General features: G+C 40.6%; 1 protein-coding gene across 1 annotated transcript in view; it reads left to right on the top strand.

Moving 5' to 3' along the window:
- The first annotated feature begins 8,388 nt into the window (after nucleotides 1-8,388).
- Nucleotides 8,389-12,769, top strand: part of slit3 (slit homolog 3 (Drosophila)) — a 235,637-nt gene continuing 231,256 nt past the window's right edge. The window contains exon 1 of the mRNA XM_034207325.1: nucleotides 8,389-9,144. Coding sequence (XP_034063216.1) covers nucleotides 8,954-9,144 — 191 coding nt within the window. The 5' untranslated portion in view covers nucleotides 8,389-8,953. The remainder of the gene's footprint in view (nucleotides 9,145-12,769) is intronic.

Here is a 12,769-nt window from a genome sequence, read left to right as displayed (position 1 = left end):
GCTTGTGTGTCAGTGTGATATTCTAGTAAATTACACCATCAATCAAACACAACATGGGAAGCAGCAAGATGAAAAAAATCCTTGCAATGAAACAAAGGCACTGGAGCAACATGTGGCATTATTTAACTGCCCATTCACAGACTGAAGTGTGTGTGTGTTTGTGTGTACTTTTCTTACTATGCTGGGGAAAACGCTGTGTTTTATCTTACTCTATCTCTACTCTTACTCTAAGTTTTAGACTTTCAAGGGAAATGGCTTTATTAGAGACCTGAGGACTTTTCTGACCCGTCATCCTAATGTAAAAAGCCCATTTAGTAAAAATAATTACAGCCACTACTAAATTAAATTGGTCTGGTAGGATAAGAGGGTTTAATTTACTGTAGGACTAACGTTGGTCTGGTGAGCTTTACTCTTAACATTATGACTACACTTCCACATTAATGCATTTTTGAAAACGCTCTTTGTACACACTAGCGCCATTTCAGAATGATATCCTAACATACCTGGAAACGCGTATCACAATAATTCACAACCATGTGCATGGTGGAACAGGAAAGAAAATGGTCAACTCACCGATCGGTTGTTCAGCCAGGCTATAGAATACAATGGAGTTCTATTGTACTTTTTATATTAAAAGCTCTTGTTCGATACTAGACATCTACTGCACCTCTGTCTTTCCAACCCTCGCATTAAAACAGAGATTAGACAAGTTAATGGTCCGACTTTCAAAAATGATCAGTTACAACTCAAGCTTTGTAATTTGTTTGTTTACAGTTTAATTGTTTATTTCACAATTGTAGTGCAAAAATAACTACTATAGAGGATACAATTGAGTTTGTGTTTCCATCATCGTTCTCAAAGAGGTAAACCTTGAAACTGGTAATGTCTCATGCACATGAAAGAAGCATTATGAAAATGCAGAATTTAACAGCACAGCCAGTGAGAGCATAGACAACAGGTAGCAATTTGATATCCGTGTTGAATTAACCACTGGTAGTCAAGTCTGATGTTTGTTTTCTTCCAGATTTAACAGGTGGCATAGGTGCAGGATGAATTAAGGCGAGACACCCCAGGTGAATAGGGTAATTTTTGTAACTTAAAGGTATCAGCTAGAAATTTATCCAGTTAATCACTTACAATAAGGCAATTGTCTTTTGTATTACAAGTTTTCTGAAATAGCATGTTTAAATATGAAAATTATCCATTATCTCATTAAATATGCACATATTTTAACACATTTCAGGAATCGAAATCTGAACTTTGGATATAGCCAGATTCAAAATTCTTGTTTCATTTTGTAGTCATATTAGTATCTAAGGCTTTTACAGAAGGGATATTGGATATCTCTTTTTATCATTTCATAAATCAGAAAATACTGTCAACAGCCCTAAAATATCCATTTTCGCCATGTTTTTAGGTATACAATGTTGTATAATTCAGGCTATGAATTATATATGAACAAACCCTTCTGTAAAAGCCTTCATAATATTGATAGGAATATAACTGGAAGGTTTGGTGTCTCTACGTGCTACTGAAGTTGAAATTTCGAACTCAAGAGTAGGAGAAAAAACTCATTTTGAGAAAACGACCTTTAAAGATTGCAGTGAGGCGCTAGCTAAACCCTCCTGTTCTTTGAATGACAGCTTGCGCATCGACGCACTCCGTGAAGGTATTTCATGTTCAGGGTCATTTTTTTATATATAACCTTGCTTCGTGCAAGTGACAATTGTTGTCGTCTTCTCTGTGAACGTTTTTTTCGCCGTTCTTTTGGCATTTTGAGATTTCAATTTCTAGCTGAAAGCTAACCAGGAAGTGTTTTAGCACACCACGTGACGCATCTGAACGAATCACGTTGTCAGAAATTGACACCAGCCAATGAGATTTCGTTTCTTGGTTTAAGACCCCTTTGTGCTTTCACGATTGGTTGCTGATACAAAGGAAATGACCATATTTGGATCCGATGAGATTGTGCAGGAGAGACGGAGCTTTCCAGCGATACCTCTGTTGACATGGTGCACACAGCGGTCGCGGTACTTTATGTTACGTTAGAATGCTAACTTTTGGTGAATTTAGGAGAAATCTACAGACGCAAATAGACAAACTATAGTAAAATAAACACTTAAATGTGTATTTTGTACGTTTTCCTTCCAAAAGCCTGAAAGAAAACATGTTATGGAATCAAAATAGCACAAAATCTCAAAATTGACCAGTACTTGAAAAACGATGTTTTTGCCTGCCGTGTCTCGCCTTAAACAAGGTTATAGTGTTTGAAAAGATATAGCAAAGAAGCAGAGTCTACATCATCATTTTCAGAAGTCTCTGTTTCGGCCTGACTAGAGTTAAACTCTTAGAAGGAGTTAAAAAGAATATGAAATGCCTCGTGTTCGTGGTTACAAAAAACTGGATATGGCTGCAGCTAGCCGTAAGCACACAATGACAATAGTTATGGGTTTTAAAATGAAAACGTATTCATGCGCATGTATCCTTAGACAAGCAGGTCCTGTGTTACAGCATGCGTGACATGATATGATATCCGATAATAATAATACTTTGTCAGATCAAGTCTGAAATGTTTCTAGCATCACAGCCGCTCCATTTGCAACATCCGCAAAGACATCTATTAAGACCCGATACAAGGAAACATTTTACATAACATTACAATCACCGTAGACAATACGTTCAAGACTTTAACACGTTTTTGTTTTTTAAGGTGATCTTAAGACCTCAAAAGGTCTATCACTAAGGAGGTTTGGCTGACACTGATTTTATGGCTATTTCAGATCTACCATTAGACAAGTTCAACCTCAATATATTCTACATTTGGCCAAGAGTTGATGGACTCGTGGTCCAGAGTAAGAGCTTAAGTAAGAACTAAAGTTTGGGTAGTTGGATCAGAAGGAGGATAAAAAAGGGATCTACTGGTCAGGGGTTTTCCCCTAAAATCGACTTTAAATGTGGTCCATTGTCATTACACATGAGCATGATTATGTGTGTGTGACTGTGTGTGTTCAAAGCGACATTAGGATGTTATGATAGCCCCCTTTAAAAGTTGGCTTTCTCACTCTGTCTCTGTCTCGCATGCGCACGCATGCGCACACACACACACACACACACACACACACACACACACACACACACACACACACACACACACACACACACACACACACACACACACACACACACACACACAGGAAGTGTGTACATAGTGTATGGGGAGATAATAGCTTTGCAGGGGCCGCAGCACAGCTAAGCCAAAAATCTGTCTGGCTAAAGGATCCATTAAACCACACACACATATGAGGACATACTTTATCACTGACATGGAAAAAATAGAAAATTAGGGGAACAGACACCTACACTAATGCCAGTACAAAGCCTCAGGAACACACACAGGAATAGTTGCCAGCATACGCACACAGCTGCAGAGCATGAAACATTAATGAGCCATTAGATATCAAATCATTGTAATGTACAAGGCCCAGTATGATGACAAGACCAAACTTTCCACCAATTATTCTCTAATCTGTCTATTGTTGGGGAGGAGGAGGAGAATTGAAGTGGAGGAGGTGAAGAAAGAGAGAAGAGCAGAGAGGAAATACTATGTGAGGGGAGAAGGAGCTATGAGGGTCTGCGAAACAACGTGACTATAAGGTGGTTGCATTTTACACACAAAGCCTTACCTCCTACTATTTTCAAATGTCAATAGTTGACAATAGGATGATATGTATGGTTTAAATTCAGCTGTTTTCATGCGCATTATACACATAGAAACAGTCAAATGGAGACAAAAAGAAAACGTTGCACATCGCACAAAACCCATTTTTACGTTTGGCTGAGGTAATAATTTGGCAAGTGCAAATTGAAACAGGATTTTCATCAAGGTAAACATCAAGCATGTGTCTTAGGCCCTGGCCACACGAGGACGAAAACGGCTAAAACGCATAGGATTAACGCAAACGCAATAGCAAAAAAGCTTCCGTCCACACGCAATATTCACCGATAGTGTTCTGTCCACACGAGACAGCTCCGTTTAGCTCCAAACCGCTGGAGAAGCTGCAGTAACATATGCAGGAGCCTGTACGTGGCAACTGTAACTTCCTCCACAAAAGCAGCGAAGAAGCATGGTTGTCATGGTTGCCCTTCTGTTTATTCTCCGCGGTGGGGGCCGAGGGAACCGGGCAGAGTTTTTCGCCAGTCAACGTGTATTAAAGTTTAAATCTTCCAGACACAATTATAAAAGTGCCGGTCAAAGGTCTTCTTTGTTATTTATTGAGCTTTAAAACAAATAAATAACGAATCTATATAATATAATAATAAAATACATGGAGCCTCTCTTTTTCCTCCCTCTCTTCGGACAGTGTCAGTGTCTGTTTCATGCAGCAGCTGATCCAGTAATGAGTGACGCCCGCCGACAGTAAAAATAAACATATTTATAACTAGTTTAGGTAGTTTGAGAGGTGTCTCCGTCCTGTCAAAATTAGACTTCACTCGCGTTATGTCCATAATCGAGAGAAATATAAATAAGTCTTGAATTCAGTGTGCAGTTTACTTTGACGCGGGGGTGAGCAGCAGAGGGTGGGGAGAGGCGGGCTATTGCCTCATCAGTATCAGAAAATGACCGTAAGGGCCGTACACACGGAGCCGGTGATCCCCCCGAGCATTGCGTATGCCGTTCTACATCCACCTTGGGACCCGTTATCGTTCGGAGAATCGTCCTCGTGTGGCCGAACGGTCGATATCACACAGAACGGTAACGCAAAATGACCGTTTTCGTGGCCGGGGCCTAAATGACTACCTTTAAACTCCTTCTTAATTTAAGAGAAGAGACTAAAATAAGCAGCCGGTTGAGAACATCAAATACTATGTGGAGGGAATGAGGAAGATGTAGAAATGTTCTATACTGCCATCAACATTTTCTGCATTCCTTTCTACAGTTAAATATAACACTTTTGTCTTTTTCTTCAATAGTGGTCCAACCTGCAAGATAATTTGCTCCTAGACCAGCTGTTGATCTTGTCAATTCTAGTATTTGTATTATGGTAATGGTTGTGGCACTAAATTTAGCTGATTGGTCTTTACATTTAATTAAGAATGTGTTCTTACATTGGATGTAAACTAGTGTTACCGGAGGAGAGTAGCTCAAGCTACATCTGATTTGGCAGGTTGAAGGTTAGGAAAATGGTCCCCATCTTGTATGACTTTCTAAATAAAGCCAGTTACAGCAATTGTAGTTTAAATGGAAATGTAGAATTGGAAATCAAATCCTCTTTGAATGGTCACGACATCCTGCATTGGCAGGGGCTGGAATGCATCTTGGTCTCATGCAAAGAGAGGACAGACACTTGGTCAACAGAGAGGAAATGCTGTGTGACAGCATGATATTAATGTGTGCCTTGTTTATTCAATGTGTGTGTGTGTGTGTGTGTGTGTGTGTGTGTGTGTGTGTGTGTGTGTGTGTGTGTGAGAGCAGTGAAGCGTGAAGCTGTTACTCCAGTCACAATCCGTGTCCTGCAAGATGCTAATTAGTAGCAGCTCATAAAAAACACAGTGACTGGGACAAGAGAAGGAGAGAGAGATGAAGGGATAATAGGAAGGAAGAGAGAAATAAAAGGAGACTGTGACGATGAGGCCAACATGACAGGAAGAGATAGAGAGGAAGTTTGAGACACTAAAAGCAGAGAGAATGAGACGGAGGGGCCACGAAGGGCACCCAAAGGATGGCAAAAAGAGAGATGGGAAACATGGGCAGGAGTTATGTGGTTGTGAGAAGTTCAGCTTTAGCCAGCTCTGTCCACACACACAACTGCTAAATGTCTTATTTTGTAAAGCACGCTTGTGGTTTGTCTGCTCAATTCAATACAATACATTCAGTTGAGACAACCGGGGAATAATCTTCAGGAAGCGATCATGAATCAAAGGTCGGAAGCAAATGTTCAAACTCTTAACCTAAAAAAAGACATGTATCTCATCCCGATGAGCCCAAACAAAGCCGTCAGAGCGCGGTTTCAGACACTCAGAAGCAGTGGTTTGGTTAGGGAAAAAGGATGATCACTCCTTCATTTTTGAGTGTTTCAATGTGTTGTTTTGTGGTATAGTGCAATTTTTTTCATCAAACTCTCATTGCTTTCAGAGACAGGACTCTTCCAAATTGACCACTTCCAATTATTTGTCTCTCAAACTCATGGAAAGAAAGTTAGTCACCATTTCATTTTCTCTATTTTAGGTGTCTTGCAAACCTTGTTCGCTGCATTTGAAATGACACTAATATAGAAAAATTACACGGATAGAACATATTTTGTACACATATTTGGATTAGACCTCCCTATATGACTCATCCCACTCTGGGAAACCTGCATACATCAACAAAACCAACATGTGCTTGTTTTTGTCAAAATGACTGACAGTTTACTGACAGACTCCCCGAGTGAAAACATACACATTGTGTCCCATTTATATGCAATAAGAGTCAACAGGAAGTTAGGAGGCTCAGCCAGAGGAAGTATCCGTTGTTCTTCATCAACGGTCTTTGTGTTGCATAGAGTTACCGATACACACATGTTTCTGGGACTTAAATTACCTTAAGAGTGAGGAAAATATTAATTTATTTTTATCAATAGACATTAGTGAAAACGCTGAACCACTGCAAATTAGAAAAGGGGTACCAAGTTGTCTTTACATTGCTAAAAATCAGATCAGTCTCTTTGTGTGTGTCTCGTTTAGTGTCTTCTCATTCTTTGTTTCCTCCCCTTTTTATCCTTTTCTTACATACAACATATAGCTGTGTCCATCCTTTTTTATTTTGTAGAGACAAAGAAACACCAGATGTTTCAACAAGGACATTATTTGTGTTCTGTTGTATAGGCTCAGGTGTGTTCTCCTGGGATTTGTAATTTCACACTCAGGTAAGATGATGGACATGAGTTATTTGCTATTGATACGTCTGCTGTATTATATGGATGGATAGCATATCTGACAGGAAATTGAGAAATGGCTCACACTTTTTTTTAAAGCTTTCTTTATACATGTGACACACACACGCACGCACGCACGCACGCACGCACGCACGCACGCACCACACACACACACACCACACACACACACACACACACACACACACACACACACACACACACACACACACACACACACCACACACACACACACACACACACACACACAGATATTCAAATGCACATTTGGCTAGATTAGACACTGTTCTACAAACACAACAAAACAAACACGTACTTTTACTCTGCAGTGAACATAACAAAAGATAACACTCCGAGGGCAGACAGTTCACTATCTTAACATTTTTATTTGGATGATAGATTATTTCATTTTTTAGCATACGTGGTGCTGTCATTCAAAAGATGTGGAGAAATTATGATTTGATGGAATTGCAACTGACAGGAAAACAAATGTTTTAATTAGCTTGAGTGCCAGAATGAGACTCTGAATTACTCAGTTTTGATTTAATCCATTTCAATATTTATGAACTTCCACTGTTCATTTGAGACACTGCTGAGGGAGATCATTTTAAAATGTGTTGACGTTTGCAGCAACATCTCCCAGATAAATTAAATTAATTTAGAGTAGAGTGTCTTAATCAGAAGTGAAATGTTATGTCTCTGTGACTGCAAATTGACGAGTCTTCACTATTAGTTTATGAGAGTGTTCCCTTCTGCCAACAGAGGGCAGCAGAAGGGCACTCACTCTTTAATAATGATCCACACTGACAAGTCATTCTCACTTCATGCTGCAGTGTGAAAGTCAGTGTAGTGACCAAGGATAGTGAGAATGAACTAGGCTATATATAATAATGAACATTCTTGAAAAATTAAAGTTAATGTCAAACATGTTGATATTCATGTGTAGTAATGTAATTCACATTAAAGTTGTGTTGCTTTTTAATAAATCAAAAAATAATATTTCCAAGTTTGGACATTGTTGAAGCCAGTGGTCGACTTCATTGTATTTTCCAACACAATAGATAATACATTAAGTTTAATGACAGTGAAACCACTCGGATTAATCTATCAAACAAACATGAATTAATGAAGTTGACGCATAGAGACTCCCCAGGGGTGATGTATTTGGACTATTTGGAGAGTTGGCTCATAAAAAAGAAGTGGCTCAAAACCAACTATATGATCACAAAGTAAATCGTTAAGATGATATATTATGGGCCATGATAAAAGGGGACGAGTTGCTGGGAAATGAGTTCAAATATGTGCCCTGCTGCCACGGACTAAAGTTGTATTCGTCTGTGTGGGAAAGAATCCGAGTTTATAAAAGCTGAGTGTTTCTGTGGAGAAGATAAGGGACGAGAGGAAGTTTTAGAGCCCTCTTTTCTGGTGACATCAACATAGAGACAGACACACACAGAGAGGGAGGGAGAGAGAGGATTTTTTGGGGAAACCAAAGTACAAATCTGTGTGCCTCGCTCATTCTCACAACCTCCAGGCGTACCAGTCAGTTGCGCCTCTCCTCTCTCAACTTTTTTTGGGGAACTGATTACAACTCCGCGACAACTCTCACTTTTTATGCCCTGGCAGCCGAGGGATGTTCTCTGGAAGGAGGTTACACCCCAGCTGAACACTTTTACCTTGGGAAGTTCAGGAGTCAGGCTGTTTCTCGGAGAGGTTGTGAATGGGGAGCACTTGGGGAGACTTTTACGCATCGAGTTGAGTGACGCGCGGTACGATGTTTTAAAAGAAAACTTAACTTTATTTTCCTGCATTTTTTTAATGGAGATTTTGACTGATCGTCTTTCTTGATAGAAACTTTGTTAAACTTCTGATTTTGGCTCCCCTCACTTATTTTTAAAAATTCTAACACACATTCAAACGGCCTCTCTTGACCTTTTTCGGGATCCTTACTTCCACAGCATCTAATTCCCCCCCGTGGATTTTCAATTAACTTCGGTTTGGAAGTAATTTGAGTGGATACCATGCCTCCGATCGGACCGGAGAAGCGTGCTGCGTTCTGCCGGGCTTGGGCTCTGGTTTGTGCGCTGCTGGTGTGCGCTGCCTCGGTGACTGGATGCCCACACAAGTGCAGCTGCTCCGGATCGCATGTGGACTGCCAGGGTCTGGGTCTGAAGACTGTTCCTAAAGGAATACCGAGAAATGCCGAGCGTCTGTAAGTGGAATTTAATGAGAGTTTAAGCAAATCCTATTGTCTGTCTGTCATCATATTGTGCCCCGTGGCCATAAGGTGCGCGTTTTTTCTTTGGCTTGACTTTCATTATGCTCTGATACTGCTGTATAGACAGAAGTGAAGAAGTTACGTACAACACACGTGCAATTTACCACGCTTACGTTTTTTCCTGGACTGAGTTATCAGAAATGATGGAAATAGCTTAAAAAGTGAGAACATTTCAAACTTTCACAGTAAAGCTGAACTGTTGATGAATGAATAACACATATTTAGGCTGTTTTACTACATTTACCATCATTGTTCATGAGGCTAAGCAGTGACTCAATTCAAATGAATTTCAACTCTGACCCCCAGTCAGTGATCATTATAAGGCAAACACTCACTTTTATTTACAGAGCAATCTTCATTAAGCAATGGTTTATTTAGTTGACCCTGTCCTAACTGTTTAACATGGGTTGCTTTAAACATCTCTGACAACTGAGTAATTTTTAACATTTGTTTACATTGAATTAGAAACAAAAGACTCAATCTTTCTACAAATGTTAATAAAGTGAATTAAAGAGGGTTTCTTTTCAAGCAAGAAGATTAGGTTAATGAATTGGACAAATCACTCATTTACCATATACTCCGTGCTAAACAAGGTTTAGTAGGCTACACTGGGAAAGGTTACAATTATACCTCCATGGTCAAAAGCATACACTGCAATCTCTTTGGATACACGTGTAAAAGATGGTGCCCTAAAATTCACCCGTGACCCCAGTGAAAGGAGCCAGTTAAGAAAACAGTCCTGAAGCCGCTTAGAGCGAGTAATTAACTTTTTAAAAGAAGTCAGAATGAAAGGTGAGAAGACGCAGTGAGCTCCTTAAATCTTTTTATATTCTGTGTTGCAGTGAGACTTTCCAAAGTTAGTTACAGGTTCCCCAAGTTGGGCTGGATCTGCGTGATCTGTGTGAAAAATGTTTTAACTCTTACAGAGTTACTCTCAGCGCCTTTTCAAACCTGGTGACAGTTAGTTCTAATTGATATTCACTCCTGAGGCCGAGACAGACCCCTGACAGCCGCTGCTGCCACCTCTAGCCACATCTTGACACGTATACACCCCGCTGCCACACACATGCACTCACAAACACACACCTATGCTGCTAAGGTATGGAAGCGATTATTCATGATAACGGAGCAGCCAAAAGCCCCGCGGGGGATCAACAACAGACCTAACCCTGAGACAACAAACACAATCAGTAGGCTGCAGAGGGAAGTGGGGGGCCTTGTTTGTTGTTGCGTGTGTGTGGATGTGGGGGGTACGGGTTGATATGAACATATGATTAGCATGTGTGCGAGCATTTTTGTTTTTTTGCACATGTTTTGTTTTGATATGATTGTGTCTGTATGTTTGACTGGATAGTGTGATTGTGTGAGTGTGAACAGCGTACCCCATAGCGCTCCCGTCCCACAGGACCGTGTGACCTCCCAGGACCTGTTGGCTTTTACACAGCAATCCCCCGAAGACATTTACACCTTAGGAAAATAAATAATTAGTGCGGGCTGTGATGGGGAGGTGGGATAAGGGGGTCTCCTGCATCTCGCTGGGGTCCCCGGGGTGGAATATTTGGGGTAGCAGCGCCCCCTCCCACCCTTTTCACTCCAGAAACGATGTGTTTATATTTCCCTGATTTATCCAGGTCAGTGTTTCAGCTGTGACTCTGGCCCAGAGTTGCTCTTTCCCTCCCTCCTTCTCTCCCCTCTCTGCCTGCCTTCATCTTTCTTTCTCTCTCTCTCTCTCTCTCTCTCTCTCTCTCTCTCTCTCTATCTCTCTCTCTCTCTCTCTCTCCTCTCTCTCTCTCTCTCTCTCTCTCTCTCTCTCTCTCTCTCTCTCCAGATATACTTTAGGGAGTCTGAGATGGGAAACATTCAAATGGATGAGATTGCAGTACTAAAGGTTACGGCAGATGGGAAACTTTTCAGGAGAGAGAGATGAGTGTTATTTCCCTGAGCAGGGATTTGAGTCTGACAACTGGGATGAGGTCCGTGCAGGAAACACATTCTAGTATGCCAGACTGTTTAAGTTGTGAGTAAAAATGCTCATTTGCATCGAAGTAAAGTTTCCCAAATGATTTAACAACTCCTTATATTTCCCATCCAGTAGTTGAGAAATACTTAATATCCACATGATTAATGGTTTTAAGATGTTTCACGTTTTCACATATTTTAAGCAGTTAATTATATGTAGTAGCCGCAAGGAGAAAAACAGATTGAAAGCAATGCATTGGAGCTACACACTGAAAAATATTCATTAACTCATCATTTTGTAATCATTTCTAAGTTATGAATGTATTGCTATGCAACTCTGTTTGTGGAGGTTTATCATGAGTTGAAAACAGGACATACCATGATGTGATTGTAACTTGTGAAAGTAGTAATTCATCTGTACATTAAACCCTTTTAGAATTTCTGATGGAGATGGACCTTATTTTCCTATTATGTTGTTTGGTTGTTTCTCATGCTGAAGTATTTATTGATTCACACATTTAAATGGCAACATATTTCTTTATAGAAGCACCGTTTTTCAGAAATGTTTAAAAAGTTACAAAAGGAGAAATCCAAAGACATTTACAGATACAGTTTTCTCCACAAACAGTAGTCTTAACCACATGTAGGATACTATGCAACAAGACCACAAGACGTGGCGTTTGAGTAGAGACATGACTCCCGCCTTATCTTGAGTGGAAAATCTTTTTGAGCTTCTACTCCACTGCTCGCTTTATCGCTTTCTGTCAGGCCACATGTACTGAATAAAACAAATTCATAGTCTGTGGAGGTTACTGAAAACAAATGTAGAAAATCCCTGTCAGTGAAGAAGAAGAACATGACAGATGGAGGGAACTAGGGCACAACTAAAACGTTTAGTACACGGCCTCATGGTGAAACAACGTTAAGATGTTCTGAGGATGTTGAAAGCAGAGAGCCTAGGAAGTAAATATTGAAAATGTTGGCCTTGTGAAGTTGAAATAATCTCTGGTGTGGTCATTTTTAACTGTAGAGGTAGTTCCTACATACTCCCATCGAGCAACTCCAGAAGTGAAGGGTTAGAGCAACAGTCAGGGCCAGAGTCCACCTGTCATAACTGCATGAATGAATCTGTGTAAAACCCGGTTGTCTTCACTATGGTAAACAGAGCATTTGGAAAGGTTAACGAGGAGAAAAACATTGATGGCCTCAACTGTTCACTGAACACACACACACACACACACACACACACACCACACACACACACACACACACACACACACACACACACACACCACACACACACACACACACACACACACACACACACACACACACACACACACACACACACACACACACACACACACACACACACACACACACACACACGCACACACACGCACACATGCACTCACAGGCTGCCTCACAGATTACCTCAGGCCAGTCAATTCCGTAATGTCCTCCTTGGGAAGCCACTTGAGACCTCATTTGCATCTAATTTGAGTGGAGGGTTTTGGGGGGAGGCTTAACAGGCTTATCGAGGCTGGATAAAATGAATTGGAAAACAGGGACGGCTTTTCTCTCCGGGGTCCAATTCACA

Source organism: Gymnodraco acuticeps, unplaced genomic scaffold (genome assembly GCF_902827175.1).
Source record: "Gymnodraco acuticeps unplaced genomic scaffold, fGymAcu1.1, whole genome shotgun sequence".
Taxonomy (NCBI): Eukaryota; Metazoa; Chordata; class Actinopteri; order Perciformes; family Bathydraconidae; genus Gymnodraco; species Gymnodraco acuticeps.
The sequence above is the reverse complement of the archived record's forward strand: the minus strand, read 5'-3'. Positions and strand labels throughout refer to the sequence as shown.